This window comes from Symphalangus syndactylus, chromosome 17 (genome assembly GCF_028878055.3).
Source record: "Symphalangus syndactylus isolate Jambi chromosome 17, NHGRI_mSymSyn1-v2.1_pri, whole genome shotgun sequence".
Lineage (NCBI taxonomy): Eukaryota > Metazoa > Chordata > Mammalia > Primates > Hylobatidae > Symphalangus > Symphalangus syndactylus.
The window spans coordinates 88,752,724-88,768,707 of record NC_072439.2 but is presented as its reverse complement, the minus strand read 5'-3'; the positions used below and the strand labels follow the sequence as shown (position 1 = coordinate 88,768,707).

At 42.7% G+C, this 15,984-nt stretch overlaps 1 protein-coding gene across 9 annotated transcripts in view; it reads right to left on the bottom strand.

Moving 5' to 3' along the window:
- Positions 1-9,486: 9,486 nt before the first annotated feature.
- ST6GAL1 (ST6 beta-galactoside alpha-2,6-sialyltransferase 1) overlaps positions 9,487-15,984 on the bottom strand; it is a 151,109-nt gene continuing 144,611 nt past the window's right edge. For all 9 annotated transcript variants that reach the window (XM_063620494.1, XM_063620493.1, XM_063620491.1 and 6 more), the window contains 3 exons: positions 15,105-15,203; positions 13,713-13,887; positions 9,487-12,501 (listed from right to left, as the gene is read on the bottom strand). In XM_063620494.1, coding sequence (XP_063476564.1) covers positions 12,260-12,501; positions 13,713-13,887; positions 15,105-15,203 — 516 coding nt within the window. In that variant the 3' untranslated portion in view covers positions 9,487-12,259. The remainder of the gene's footprint in view (positions 12,502-13,712; positions 13,888-15,104; positions 15,204-15,984) is intronic.

The following is a 15,984-nucleotide window of genomic DNA, read 5'->3' as shown; positions in this document are numbered from 1 at the left end:
ATACAGAGGAACAAAGAAAAGGATGGCAGCAGATTTTTCACCAGAAACAATGCAAGAAGAAACTGTCTTTTTTTGCAAATGAAATGACTACCTATTAAAAAAAAAAAAAAAAAAAACCAAAGAATTTACAAAAAAAGGCCCTAGAACTAAATTTAGCAAGATCACTGAACACAAAATCAAGATACAAAAGTCAACTGTATGTCTATATACTAGCTACAAAGATTCAGACATTGAAATTAAAAACAAACATTTACAACAGCATCAAAAATATGAAATACTTAGGGGGATAAATCTGACAAAAGATGTGCAAGACTCGTAAACTAGAAACTACAAAGCATTCTGAGAGAAATTAAAGAAAACCTAAATAAGTGCAGAAATATACTGCACTCATGAACTAGAAGACTTACTATTGTTAAGATGTCAGTTTTTCCTGAATTGATCTATAGATTCAGTGCAATCTCAGTCAAAATCTAGCAGGCTTTTTTTGTAGATACTGGCAAGCTATTTCTAAAACTTATGTGGAAATGTAAAAGGACCAAAGATACCCTCTCCCTCCCAATTTTTTTGTTGTTGTTTTTGTTCTTTGAGACAGGGTTTTGCTATGTTGCTCAAGATGTCCTTGAACTTCCTGGGCTCAAGAGATCCTTCTGCCTCAGCCTCCAAAGTACCCGAACTCCATGTACTACCATGCCCGGCTATACCCAAAAAAATTTTTTTAAAGAAATTTAAAGCTACAATAATCATAACAGTGTGTAACTAGCATCCAAATAGGCAAATGGACCAATGGAACAGAGCAAAGTCCAGAAGTAAATCCACACATATAATGTCAATTTATTTATTTATTTGTTTATTTTTTACAAAAGTGCAAAAGCTATTCAGTGGAGACAGCATATTCTTTTCAACGTGTTGTACTGGAACAATTGAATATCCATATGTAAAAACCCCCTTTGTTCCATACATTGCACCAATACAAAAAAATTAAGATCTTAGACCTAAATGTAACTAAAACTGTAACACTTTTAAAAGAAATCTTTACAACCTTGGGGTTAGGCCAAAACATCTTAGTTATGACACCAAAAACATGATCAATAAAAGATAAATTGGACTTCATCAAAATTTAAAATTTGTTTTTTAGAGGCATTTTTAAGAGAATGAAAAAAACAGACCACAGATTGAGAGAAAATGTTTACAAATCACAAGTCCTGATAAAAGACTTGTATCTAGAATATATAAATATAATATATAAGTAATTTATACAAATTTATACATAAATATATAAATTCGTAAAAACTCAATAATATAACAATAAATAGCCATTGTCCATTAAGAGATGGACAAATTATTTGAAAAGATTCTTCATCAAAGAAAACGGATAGGAAATAAGCACATGAAAATATGATGAACATTATACGCCATTAGGGAAATACAAATTAAAACCAAAAGAAGGTAACACACCTATTACAATGTCTAAAATTAAAAAGACTTATTATACTAAGTTTAGCAATAATGTGACAGAATTAAAATTTTTATGCACTGCCGGTGGAAATTTAAAATAGTACAACCACTTTAGGAAACAATATGGCAGTTTCTTTAAAAATTAACTAAATGCCTATAGTATGACTCAACCATTTCACTCCTACGAGTCACCCAGGAGAAATAAAAGACTTGTATACAAATTGTCATAGCAACTTTATTTATAATATCCCCAAACTAGAAAACAGTCCAAGTGTTCAACAACAAAGACAACTGTTATACAAATATGGTATATCCACAAAGTGGAATACTACTCAGCAATAAGAAGAATAAGCTATTAATATACACTACAGTATGGATGAATCTCAAAACATTATGCTGAGTAAAAGAAGCCAGACAAAAAAAAAAGTATGTGGGCCGGCACAATGGCTCATGCCTTAAATCCTAGCACTTTGAGAGGCTGAGGCAGGTGGATTGCTTCAGCTCAAGAGTTCAGGACCAGCTTGGGCAACCTAACGAGACCCTTGTCTCTACAAAACATACAAAAAGTATCCGGGCATAGTGGTGTGCACCTGTCATCCCAGCTACTCAGGACACTGAAGTGGGAGGACTGCTTGAGCCCAGGAGGTGGAGGTTGCAACGAACTGAGATTGCACCACTGCACTCCAGCCTGAGGAACAGAGCCAGACCCTGTCTGGAAAAAAAAAAAAAAAAAGTATGTGGTTTAAGTGATGGATTTGTAATGTTGTATTTGGCCAGTCTAAACTATCCAAGAATTCTACTTCCTGTATGTTTCCTATCAGAGTTACCAACAAGGGACTTTAGAGGGTGGGAAAAAGGCAGCAGCTATTTTGAAGCAGCATCTGGGCCTACAGTTGCTCTACTACTACCCTTGGATTCACCAGTTTTTCTGACTTTGGGACCATGTATGTGTTTAGTTCTGTGACAAAGGGCCCTGGCTTCTGCAGGATACCCTCATCACCAACATCAGAGGCAACAAGAACGGACAAGAGTTTCAGCCTGTCCTTGTGAGTCTCCTGCTCATGCTTCCCCATGCCAGCCTGCTTGTGATCATCTTGACTTTTTGCCCAGTAGACTTCCAGCTCTAGCATCAGACATGGAAACAGCCTTAAAGAGACTCCTTGACCAGCTGCCACAACTACATAAAGCCAATTTCCTGTAACAGATTCATACGTATATTTTACCCCCACCCCACTCTTTTTTGTTGAACCCCGACTGACGTAGATACAGGGTCCATACTGTATGGTTGCATTTATATACAATTCTGAAAAATGCAAACTAATCTGAAACAGAAAGTTCCTGGGAATAGGGAGGAGCAGGGAGGGATGGAAGGAAGGGGTTATCAAGGGAATGAAGAAACCACCTTAGTGGGTGATATGTTTACATTTTGGTTGTGGTGATGGTTTCACAGTTGTATACATAAGCCAAAATTTGTCAAATTGTGCAGTTTATTTTGTGCCAATCATATTCACTGTTAATTTTTTTTTTTTTTTTTTAGTGCAGAAAAGAATTGGCACACCCCCAACACTAATATTTCCTAGTTTAAGCTGCCTGGAAATGAAATTCTAGGAATCTTTCGGGCTTTGTTGTGCCACCTCTACTGTGCAGAGGAAGTTGTAAAAAATAAATAAATAACAGGAAGCTCTTTTAATTCACTCTTAAGAGAGACATAGCAAATTTTGGTCTAGAAAGAAATGTAACAAAATGTGTTTTTATTTTCCTTTTATCTTTACTACTATGTTTTCCCATAATGAACATGAAATAATTTTGTAATTAAAATAAAAGGAAAATATGGCACATCCTCCAGATGTATTTTTCTTTTTCACTGAAAGTCCCTTTTTATGTGTTTAAAGAAATATGCTGGGTGTGGTGGTTGAAGCCTGTAATCCCAGCACTTTAGGAAGCTGAGGTGGGTGGATCATCTGAGCTCAGGAATTCAAGACCAGCCTGGGAAACACAGCAAAAATGTATTTTCTCTATCAAAAATACAAAAAATTAGCCAGGCATGGTGGTGCATGTCTGTAAGATCAGCTACTTGAGAGGCTGAGGTGGGAGGATGGCTTGAGCCCAGGAGGTAGAGGTTGCAGTGAACCGAGATTGCGCCACTGCATTGCAGCCTGGGTGACAGAGTGAAACCCTGTCTCAAAGAAAGAAAAAAAAAGGAAAGAAAAGAAAAAAAGAAAAGAAAAGAAATAAGAGAAAATAAAATTTCACAGGATAAGGTTGCTAGAGTAAATGACTTGTCTGTGACAGAAGAATCTGCAAAGGGTCTGTGAAGCTATGATATTATAACACAAATGTGGAATGCTCTCTGACCACTGAGACCCCATCAATAAGGATTTGGTTATTTAATTATTTTATTAAACTTACCATTATTTTATTCCTCTGGAAGGCTGAGGTGATAAAACACTGTTCTGAGAAAGCAAGAGCATTTGCTTTAGAAACAAAGTAGGTTTATTGATGCATATTACCTTGGGCTTTTCACTGGCCCACTTAGCATAGGACATGAAACACCTAGGGATGAAATGTTCTCTGTTGATTTTTTCTTTTCAATGTGAAATGTACAGTTTTTGAAGTCACAACATTAGCACAATTAAGAAGTTTATCTGATAATAACAGAACCCAAGGAAATTGGTTAATATTGTGTTTCTAGAATACTGTATCTTCCTGTTCAGTTTAATAAACTTTCAACCAATCATCAACATCTTTTTTTTTTTTTTTTTTTTTTTTAGACAGAATCTTGCTATATCACCCAGGCTGCAGTGAGTGGTGCCATCACAGCTCACTGCAGCCTCGACCTCTCAGGCTCAAGTAATCCTCCCACCTCAGCCTCCTGAGTAGCTGGGACCACAGGAGGGCATCACTACACCCAACACATGTTTTATTTTTTGTAGAGACAGGGTTTCCCAATGTTGCCCAGGCTATTCTTGAACTCCCAGCCTCAAGCCATCCTCCCTCCTTGGCCTGCCAAAGTGCTGGCATTACAGGCGTGAGTCACCGCACCCGGCCCATCTTCATCTTCCATAGACACTAAAGACAAATCAGACCCAAGCCTTGTCCCAAGGAGGCTCAACACATTACTGTAATGCAATGTATGCGGAGACAACCACAGAATGGAAAAGGGAAGCACAGGGGCACCTACCAAAGCTTTCTTAGCGGGGAGGGGCTGCAGAATCAGGGAAAGCTTCTCAGAACAGATGGTGCTCAATCTTAGTTGACTTTGCTTGGTGGTCCTTCCAAGCAGACAGACTTCTTCCGAGGCCTGGGCCTTTGGGAACAATCTACATAACTACATAGAATAATTTATGTTTTGCCTAACAAGAATCCAATTTCAAACTTTTGCTTTGCTAGCAGATGTTTGGCCTTCTCTGCCTCAGAGAAAGGGGAACTTCAGTCAAAGGCAAAAATAGAAGATCAGCCTAGGCTTTTGAGTTTCCAAGGGCCCAGCCCTGACATGATGGACATTTTAAGGAATTAAATTCAGGAGTGATTTTAACTTCTATGCATGATTTTTGCCTTCTATGCTAATTTTTTAACCTTGCAACTGAATCAGAATGATTTCACTGTACAGTGTTTTAAAAGAAAAAAATGTTAGCTCTAGAATTTTACACCCAGTCAATTCAACTTTCATGTATTAAAAAGAGACATTCCTAGATATGCAAGGATTCATGTATCCTTGAAAAAATTATTTGAAGATGTACTACAATGGAGCAATAAATGGAGCAAATAAAGAGCATTCAGAATGGAGCTGTCAGCCAGGCATGGTGGCTCATGCCTATAATCCCAGCACTTGGGAGGCCAAGGCAGGTGGATCTTGAGGTCAGGAGTTTGACACCAGCTTGGCCTACATGGTGAAACCCCATCTCTACTAAAAATACAAAAAATTAGCCAGGTGTGGTGGCGTGCACCTGTAGTCCCAGCTACTCAGGAGGCTGAGGCAGGAGAATCGCTTGACCCCGGGAGGTGGAAGCTGCAGTGAGATGATATCACACTATTGCACTCCAGCCTGGGTGACAGAGTGAGACTCTGTCTCAAAAAGAAAGAAAGAAAAAGAATGGAGCTTGGAACCCCAGCTACTTGGGAGGCTGAGACAGAAGAATCACTTAAACCTGGGAGGTGGAGGTTGCAGTGAGCAAAGATCACACCACTGCACTCCAGCTTGGGCCACAGAGCAAGACCCCATCTCAAAAAGAATGGAGCTGTCATGTATAAAAGGGTAGATGCTGAGCAATTAACTGATTTAAAATAGAAATGTGCCTTAAAAATACATTGTAATTTTGAGGCCGGGCGCGGTGGCTTACGCCTGTAATCCCAGCACTTTGGGAGGCTGAGGCAGGCGGATCACAAGGTCAGGAGATCGAGACCATCCTGGCTAACACAGTGAAACCCTGTTTCTACTAAAAAATACAAAAAATTAGCCGGGCGAGGTGGCGGGCGCCTGTAGTCCCAGCTACTCGGGAGGCTGAGGCAGGAGAATGGCGTGAACCCCAGGAGGCGGAGCCTGCAGTGAGCCGAGATCGCGCCACTGCACTCCAGCCTGGGCGACAGCAAGACTCTGTCTCAAAAAAAAAAAAAAAAATACATTGTAATTTTGATTATAAGGCCGAGTGATATTACCAAAAATTATTTTCCAAAGAACAATGATATTCTGAATCCAAAATTCTAATGTTAATAAAAACTAAGAATGGGTGATTAAAAAATAAGTGTGTCAAACTTCTTATCTTATAAAAATACAAGATACTGTTTCATTCCTGACTCTGATAAGACAGGAAATGTAAGTTAAAGTATATTGTAAAACATAAGGCAACAGAAAACTTGTTAATTTGAAAGGCAGAATGAAATACAGGGTATAGGCTGGGTGCGGTGGCTCACACATGTAATCCCAGCACTTTGGGAGGCCAAGGCAGGCAGATCACAATGTCAGGAGATCGAGACTATCCTGGCCAACATGGTGAAACTCTGTCTCTACTAAAAATACAAAACTTAGCTGGGCATGGTGCTGCATGCCTGTAATCCCAGCTACTTAGGAGGCTAAGGCAGGAGAATCGCTTGAACCAGGGAGTCGGAGGTTGCAGTGAACGCAGATCGCGACACAGCACTCCAGCCTGGTGACAGAGTGATACTCTGTCTCAAAAAAAAGAAAAGAAAAAAGAAAAGAATGAAATATAGGATATATACTATACTAAGCTCTGATGATAATGAAGCCCTAGCTGCCATCTTGGCTGCAATCTTTGAGACCCCAAGCCAGAAGTAGCTAGCTAAATGACTTGTAAATTTCTGACTCATAGTAACTGTGAGAAAATAATGTTTATTGCTTGTTATGAGCTCAATTGTGTCCCGTCAGAATTCATATGCTGAAGTCCTAATCTGCACTCCTCAGCATGTGACTGTATTTGGAGGGATGGCCTTTAAAGAGGTGATTAATTTAAAATGAGGTCGTTAGGGTGGGTCCTAACCCAATTTGACTGGTCTCCTTATAAGAGGAGTTTTGGACACAGAGACAACCAGGGATCATGTATACAAAGGAGAAGCCATGTGAGGACACAGGAAGCAGGTGGCCATCTGCAAACCAACAGGAGAGGCCTCGGGAGAAACCAATCCTGATGACAATTTGACTTTGGATTTCCAGCCTCCAGATCTGCGAGAAAATAAATTTCTGTTGCTTAAGCCACACAGTCGGTGGCATTTTGTTATGGCAGCTTTAGCAAACTAATATACTTTTGTTTTAAGCTACTAAATTTTGAAGTCATTTGTTAGCCATATATAACAAATACAGACTCTTCGTTTTGGAGGTTCTTATGACTAATTTGTATGGGGAAACAAACACCAAAAAATAACAAAATAATTAACCAGAGAAAGTAACAGAGTTCCCAGCAATCCTATAATGCTGCCTTCAGTTTTTTCCCTGGTCTGTCTTTTTCTAATTCTCTAAGACTGTTCCAGAAGTTCCCCTAATATGATTCTGAGTCTCCCAGCCACAATTCCTGAGGGGAAAATAGTACCCAGCCCACCCCCTGAACCCACTTCTCCCCTCAGGGTACAATCAGAGATGAGAACATGTGCTTATATATTTGGTATTTTGGAGAAAACAAATGTAAATAAACTGCATGCTCAACTCTAGGAACAAGTTGTGTGTAAATTGTAACCCATCCTTATGATAGAATATCATTCAACCATTACAAAGCCTGTTTTTGAAAAGGTCCTTAATGATCCAGAGGCATTTTTATAATGTATTTTTTAAATAAAAAGATGTGTTTTTATTTGTATAAAAATATTGTATTTTAAAGTAGGATTGGAAACTGCTGGTAGAGGTTACCTTTGGATCATAGGATGTGGAAGATGATTCTTTTTCTCTTTTTAAAATTTTCTGTTCTTTTGACACTGAATATGTATTACTTTCATAATCAGAAGTTGCATTTTACTTAAAGAAAAAAGAATCTTGCCCATCCTCAAGACTCCCCAAATCTCCCCGTTAAAATGAATGTCTCCTCTATAACGCCATTATTTTACTTTACCTTGTATTATCATATGTCTTCATACTTGGCATTTGCATACTATTTTTCTTCTAAGCAGTTATGGATGTGTGCCTAACCATAGCAGTGTTATCCAGGTTTAGCTTTCCAGAAAATAACATCACTAATCTCACATTAGTATGATAATACCTATATCCACAGGCAGAGCAGGCCCATTCCTGTGGCCCTCCATTTCCTTGGGAGGCGGGTGCTGTGGGTTTTCATCCTGTTCCCAGTGTCAGGCACATGATGGCTGTTTAATGTATATTCACTGGATCAAAGAAAACTCCTCTTCCCATTATAAACTTGTTTTCTGATTAATCCTGAGAACACCTGGATGGGGACATCAGTGCTTTGGGTGGTGGGATTTCAGGGTACTGAGAAGGCCTTTTCCTCTCTCCTGAGCTGATGCCATGATCCCATCCCATAGCATGAGATTCCTGAGCGAGTGTTCCTGGCCTAAGTGAGAGTGGAAAGCGGTGTTAGGGCCACTTTCTGTCACAACACATCCCGGAGGGCTGTGCTGCGGGCCCTGAAGGAAGTGGAAACCAAGGACATCCAGAGGACAAGGACCTGGGACTAGGAAGGAGGTGGCAGTTTCTGAGTCCTGTGTGTCCCTTCTCCCCATCTTGCTCATGGCTGTAGAGGCCAGGAACTGGTATGGGTTCAGCACACTGCCAGGCTATGAAGCATTCTCTAAGAACAGTATCTAAGACACTGAAAGTCGGGCTTTGTCAGTGAGGAGAACCCTACTAGTGGGATGGGAGTGGAGGTTGCAGGTGCTTGGTATCTCTGTGAGCTCAGCCTTCGTGGTGTTCTTCTCCCTGTGTGCATGCCTATCTCCAAATTTCCACATTTCAAAAGGACACCAGTCATACTGGAGTAGGGGCCTAACCTATTCCAATATGACCTCATCTTAACTAATTACATCTACAATGACCCTATTTCCAAATAAGGTCATATTCTGAGGTACTGGGGGTTAGGACTTCAGACATCTGAATCTTGGGGGGACACAATTCAACCTGTAACAAGGGGGTGGGCAGTTCACAGGAGAAAGGAATTATCCTCTCTCCCCTAACTCAGGCTCCTTCTCAAGATTTGTGTCCAAACATTTTAAGTCCTTTTAAGACATCATTCATTTAAGGATTTTAGAGTTTTGGAAACTGAGGGAAGGATCTTCCTTATGTTCTGCTTTCTGCCCGACTCCATCTCTTCTTTGATGCAACAGGTTAGTTATGTGAATCCAGGCAAGAGCAAAAAGTAAAAATAAAAAAATCAGTAAACCAGTGAATATTTCAAAGAGGTGATCCTTCCAATAAAGTTCACATTTCTTTTCCTGGAGTACTGAAGAGTTAAGTCTAAGGCTAGAGGAGCTAGTGGGTAAGGACTGGGGGATTCAGGATCTCAGTTGTGTCCTCTTTGAAGATAAAAGTTGGCAATCAGCAGTTGTTCGTTTAGCAAATAAGAAGAGAGAAGCAGCTTAAAGAAACACACACATTTATTTTAAAATTTGACATAATCCTTGGGTAATTATTAGCTTAGGCATTTTTCAGAAGTTTCTGAGACTGATGTCTCAACTCCAAACCAATAGCAATCGCTTATTTGATTGGTGGAAGGATTAGAGAGGGTCCCATGATCCAGATGAATAGATGGCTATCAAAGAAGACAGAACCCCATAGACAGAGGCAGCATTAAGTCATAATTTTTAAATTAACTATCACAAATACGAAACATCTCACCAGACCAATGATAACGTCCATATCATAATTTGCATTTTACCAAAGTGTCCACATATAGACAGCACAGAACTAAAAGTTCTGTAGACTTCAGAATCATATTTAAATTAATTTGATCCTTTATATTAATAATAATTAAAAACTAGATTCTACCCAGTGTCGTCCCAATCTCCACACCAACATGTATGTCCTGCTGTCAGAATGCCACCTCTGCACTCAGTGGTCATGATTCGAAGATTAAAATGAGTGTGTCAAATCAGAACATAAACCAAGCCAGGAATTCATGGGCCCAGAGAGGGGTAAGGGGCTTGTCCTATACGGCAGTTAAGCAGCCCACGTGCTCCGCCCATTCCCAAGCAGAATCAGACTGGAGCTGCAGGCAGTGAGGAGGAGGGTGCGTTCTGTGTTGTCCACTGCTTTGCATGGTTTCTTGGGTGTTCCAAGGAGGATAGTTGTTGTCTCCCAATAAGACAGTTAATTCCCTGAGGACAGGATCTCTTCCACACTAGCCTCCATCACAGCAGGGTGAATGCAGCCGAGGTGTGAGCACAGAGCAGGTCCCTACTAAAGGCAGGAAGGAAACCAGCATGAACTGAGCACCTACTACGTGCCAGGTACAGAGCCAGGACAAGTGCTTTCCTGTAATCCTCACAACACCTCTGTGAGATAGGATCATCATCCCCACTTTACAGGTGTGGAAACAGAGGCTCAAGGAAGAGCATTTGCCCAGAGTGGCACAGCTAGTCAGTAGGGGAGCATCAATTTGAAAATCCAGGCCTTCTCACTCCAGGGCCCTTTCTAGCTACATAAGCTGAGGGTTTGGCAGTAAATAAGGATCCCAGCTCCGAGATGGTTGGCTTGGAGCCCAAACGTTAGATTCCCTTGAGCACATGGGGCCAGCCTTGAGAGTGCAGAGCCCTGGGTCTAGGAACCCTGGCTCTACAGCATGACTTGGTGATCTTGTGCAAGTCTCTTAACCTCTCCACACCAGGCTGCGCTGGTCCAGCAGGATTCCCTATCAGGGAGAGCGGACTTAGTAAAACCACCTGGAGAGCATGTTTGCAAACTACAGTGGGCCAGCCTCTGCCCAGAGAGCCTGAAGTTGCTCACTTGCAAGGAAGAGGTGCAGAGCATTGCAATGTGCTATCACACCTCTCACACCTGGTGAGAATCAGTTCTGACCTCCAAGGTTCTGACCTCTGAGAGTGACGTAAGTCCAGAGAGCCACACCACTACACCCTGAGAGACCTTCGGAAAAAGGCCCGTGAGCTCAAATAAATTGGGGTCAAGATGCTTTTAAAGCAAAAAATCCTTAAAAAAAAAAAAAAAAAAAAAAACAAAAAACAGATGGTGGTTAGGAGAAGATTTGGGGGTAGGTATTGAAAAGGAAGAATGGGACTGTGGTATGCAAACCCAGCTGACAGGATAGGGTCGGGTCAGGCCAGGCACAGCCTGGAGAAATCAGGTTTTGTGGCTCTGGATTGCCTGGTATCTGTCATGAGGCTGCACTTGCTACCTCAGACATGGGTAGGAGGTTTCCTAAAACCATATCTTGAGTCTCTAAGTTCAGGTAGATCTTAGAAAATAAACGTGGGAAGAAAGAAAAACACAATTCAAATGGCTCAGATGTAATCTGCTTGCCATGTTTCTTCTCTTCCTCTAAGACTCATCTGAATGCCCCGTGCTATAAAGCCTTCTCTGATCCACAAACACAGTTTGAGTGCGTGGCCCTCCTGGGTGCACAGAGAGAGCAAGCCCATCTCTCTCCAAATCCCCAGTGCACTGAGCACACTGAATCCTACCTGCCTGTTCAGATGTCTGCCTCTCTCACTGAACCGTAGCAACTTGAGGACAGACACTGTATCCTTCTCTACCTTCCATCTCCACATGGAGAGGGAAAGTGGGCTAACTAAGACCCTTTAATCATAAGCACCCAGTCTAAGGACCAGCCCAACCAGCCAGAGTGATAGGAACACGTTCCAGGGGCATGGACCTCGGGAGCAACTTTTTTCTGGAGGCGTGGAGCATGTTTCCAATCCCCTGTACCACCTACTTGCCCCCCAGAGCCACCCTGCATTGGGCACAGTTGTAATTTGGGAGAATTTCTTTAAAACGTGAAATCAATATTTAGATGGAGACTTCACGCAATATAGAGCATTGGTTTGTGAGAATGGCATCATTCTGTTGGGAAAAACAAAGCCCAGCTTTGGCAGCCCTGATGGGAGAGGTAGATCTTGCATCTACCACGGTGGAAGGTGGGGAGGATGCTGTCTGGAAAGAATGCTAGATATATCTGCATGTGTGTGGCGGGAGGCTCTGGGCTCATAAACTGGCTACAGGGAAGGCTGGACCTGATTTCCTGACCACAGGCTCTTGAAGCCCCCGTGCTCTTGCTGACAGAGGCCCCTAGTGTAAAAGCAGCAGGCTGGAATTGTTCAGGAAAATGTTCTTCCCAGGCCGGGGGGAACAAGAGACCATTCATTTAATGCCTGATGGAGAAGAGTGAGGAGCCTGTGCTTAGCAGTGAATGGTCCGGAATCCAGGCAGTGTGGCTTTTCCAAGCAGGTAGATGTCCTCATCTGTGCCCTGGTTGAGATGCTTCACCAAATTCTTTTCATAGAGCAGCGGGTGGTAGGCACCCATCGTGCAGGCACTATCGAAGAACTTCTGATAGTAGTAGCACACGTCAGTCTTGCGCTTGGATGGGAGGAACTCATAAATATCCACCTGGTCACACAGCGTCATCATGATGATGATACCTGGAGAGGGGAGCAGAGGTGAGTCATGCCTGACATCCCACCCCAGAGCCCTGCCCAGTGGGTCCAGCAGCTCATTACCCCAAATTTGGAGAACTTTCCCTCTGGAGTTTCTATTTATGACTGATTCCCAATCTAAGTTTCAGCAAGCCAAGCCCAGCAGTGTTCCTTAGGATGCAGGGCTGTGTGAGGGTTATACACCCTTGAATCCCCAGTACCTAGGCCAGGGCCTGGTGAATAACAGATCCTCCCTAAATGCTAGTAGATTAAATGACTCTATCAATTAGCCAATGAATGTATCCATGGAATAATTTATTTGGAGAAAGAGGACAAGATTACTGAGCTGATTGAGGAGACAGTGGCATCATGTGTAGTTAGCACTTTCTAGCACTATGACATCCTGCAGAACCTCTTGGATGGTGCTATTTGGGAGCAGATTTTTCCTACAGCACTTGCATGAAACAGTGTTGGGGGAGGGAAGACTTTTCTTCCCTTAGCTGGGCAAAGGGACAGCTGGAACAGGAGCACTCCACAGTCTGTTTGATGAGGTGTGGAGAAAATCCAAGAAGAGGGCCCCTGGCCAGCATTGTTCCAATAAACTCTGCACAGCACTGTTACTGATCCTATCTTTATTTAAATATTTGATATTTCACTCATAATTTTTACATTAATTGTGTTTTCTGAAGATACTGTAGTGAAATATTATTTATCTTGATGACTGAGTTTTTAAGGGGTACCCCCTTAAATTGTACACCTGAGAAAAGTGCCTTGCTCCCCTCATCTGAGGTGCAGCCCCGCTCCTCATTTTCCCGCCTCCCTCCCTGTTCACGGCTTCCCTTCCCTCCATCTTCCTCTGCCAAATCTCCCCTCTCCAAAGCCTACCGAACGCTACTCCCTCCATGAGGCTATATGCGACTGTCCAGCTAGAAGGTGTCCTCCCTCCTGTGACACCAGGTTGTCTCTCTCCTGGCACAAATTGAATATTGCCTCAGACATCTGATTGACCACCCCAATAGATGCCCTCAGGAAAAAGGATTCTGTCTTATTTCCCTCTGTATTTTAGATAGAACTTGGCACGGTCTACAAGCAGAGCAAAATCCTAGCAATTGTTTAGTGAACAAACGAACGAACGAATGAATGAATGAGACCCCAGAAAAAAAGCTCATCTCTTCTAGAAACAAACATGCAAGGTCTTTTCCCCGACATGAACTCACCAAGCATCCCAGAGGATGGGGGGTTTGGCTGAATCTCTTCTGGGGAGATTTCTTGAAGAATATCCCATAGCTCCCAAGGCATCTGGGGCTTGAGGATGTAAAACGGCTGATTGGGGTGCAGCTTACGATAACTCTTGTAGTTATTAAAGAAATTATAATCTGGATTCTGGTACCACTGAAAAAGAAAGAATTGGTCCTCTCAAGGGAGAAATGGGCCAGTGAGCTGCTCCCCCCAGGAGTCATCCTCATCAGTGGACGTGAGGAGGGGAAAGGACCAACAGGGTTGCTCCTGAGGCACAGCCCTTTTCTTGCAGCAGACTACAGGCTTCTCTTCCAGCCACAGGTTTCGCTGGATAGCAGGGTGGGGCCTAGCCTATAGCCTGTGCTTTGGGGGAGAGTTGAGCTTGGCGACCCAAGATCAGCTTCAGGCTTCAGGATCAGAGTCCGGGAACACTATCAGAGCTGAAAAGAGCCCCAGGTAACATCTGGCCCCATCTCTCATTTTTAAAGGGGAGAAAACTAGAGCATAGGACATCTATGGGTTCAGAGTCCTTGTCCTGACCTAGGCAAATTTGAGTTCTAAGTGAGATCAGTGCAAAACTGTTGAAAGTCAGATAGTGAGGGTGCCAGGGGTCACCAGAGCCTGTCAGGCATTGGTAGATCCAACTTAAGAGTTAAGTGTCCCAAGATCAGTGCTCTCTGCCCTTCTCAGGAGTCATGCTCCTGAGGCCACAGCAGCCTGTATCAGGGAGAGGTCAACTGACATGCATTAACAGTGAGAGGACTATTCCAGAGAGGTTAGAATCCAGCAGGTCTGCCACTCGTGTCTCCTTCCCCGGAAAGAGACGCTGTTGCAGATCTGCGCCTTCTGCTTAATAAATCAAGCCCTATTGGGATGGGGAACTTTCATTCTCCACATTCCAATTTCCCCATCTGTAAAATGGGAACAACCACGCTTCCATCTATCTCCTTAAATTGTTATGAGAATGTAAATGGGAAGAATTCTGGATATTGGAAGTATGAAATAAAAGTGTGCTAATATTATTTACAGGAATAACGGCAACTACTCTCGAGTTCTGCTGATGCTCATTAGGAATAATTGCATTAATGAACAATCTACCCCAGATGTTGGGAACTCCAGCCACTATCCCAGTAAATAATATAACTGGGAGACAATGCCTGGCAGTGCCTGGCACGGCAAGGAGAGTAGCTGGCATAGGACAGGAATACTTCTGAATCTGCTAGTCCAGATGAAATGGGGTACCCTAAAACTCAAATACCCAGCCTTTAGGGATAGCCAATGTCAGCCATGACTTTAAAAACCTAGGAAATCAGGAAAATCTGTAGACAGACAGGAAACCCAACCCCTATTTCCCATGGACACCCACTTACCTTTGGGATATCTGAATGGTATACAGATGGGTCCCATACAATTAGGATTCCTTCATTGTACAAACTGTCTTTGAGGAAGCGCTTCTCTGTGGTAACCAACTGCAGGAAGAAAGAGATAAGCTGTCACTTGAACATTCATACGCAAATGTTTGACATGAAGTAATAGCTGACATAGCACAAGGTACAGCCTGAGGCCTCAGAGCCCCATGAGGCTTCTAAGTTCTGGTGTGGCACTTAACTTCGGTGACAGAAAGGTAAAGATGCCAGCCTGCACTGTGTTGACCTGAAAGGACATTTATCACAAGCCACTAGCCATAGAACAGAAAGGGTTCCATCCAGTCAGGCTTTGAGATTACGGGGGCAAGGGTACAGTGAAAATAGCATGACATCCCAGCCTCCTGGAGTCACACCTTGTGTGGTGGTCACAAGAGTGGAGTCTGAAGTCAGAGACTCATATAATCAAAATTATCTCTGGAATCCTTTCAGTCACCTAGAGAGTCCAGTACACTACATATACATCATGATGGAGACTGACATAGGATCTCTTATGAAGTCCAACACAGCCAATAGTTTCTGCAGCACGGAACAGATGGCTGTGCTTGTGGTTGAGCACCACGTGAAATATTCAGTTTGTGTGGAGAGGCCAGAGTGCATGCAAAAATGCACACCTCCCAACAGAAGACCCTCACTGAGCTGGTGAGAAGCTCATGTGTGTCTCTGCTGGCTGAGGGAACCAGCTATGGCTGGCTATGGCCTCTCCCCACCACACTGGCTCCCGGGCTGGCCTGCACATGGGTAGTTATACCTGCCTTAAACATGAGTGTGACAACCTTGCTTGAAGAATTCTGCAAAATGTATTAAGAGCATTTTTTTTAAGCAC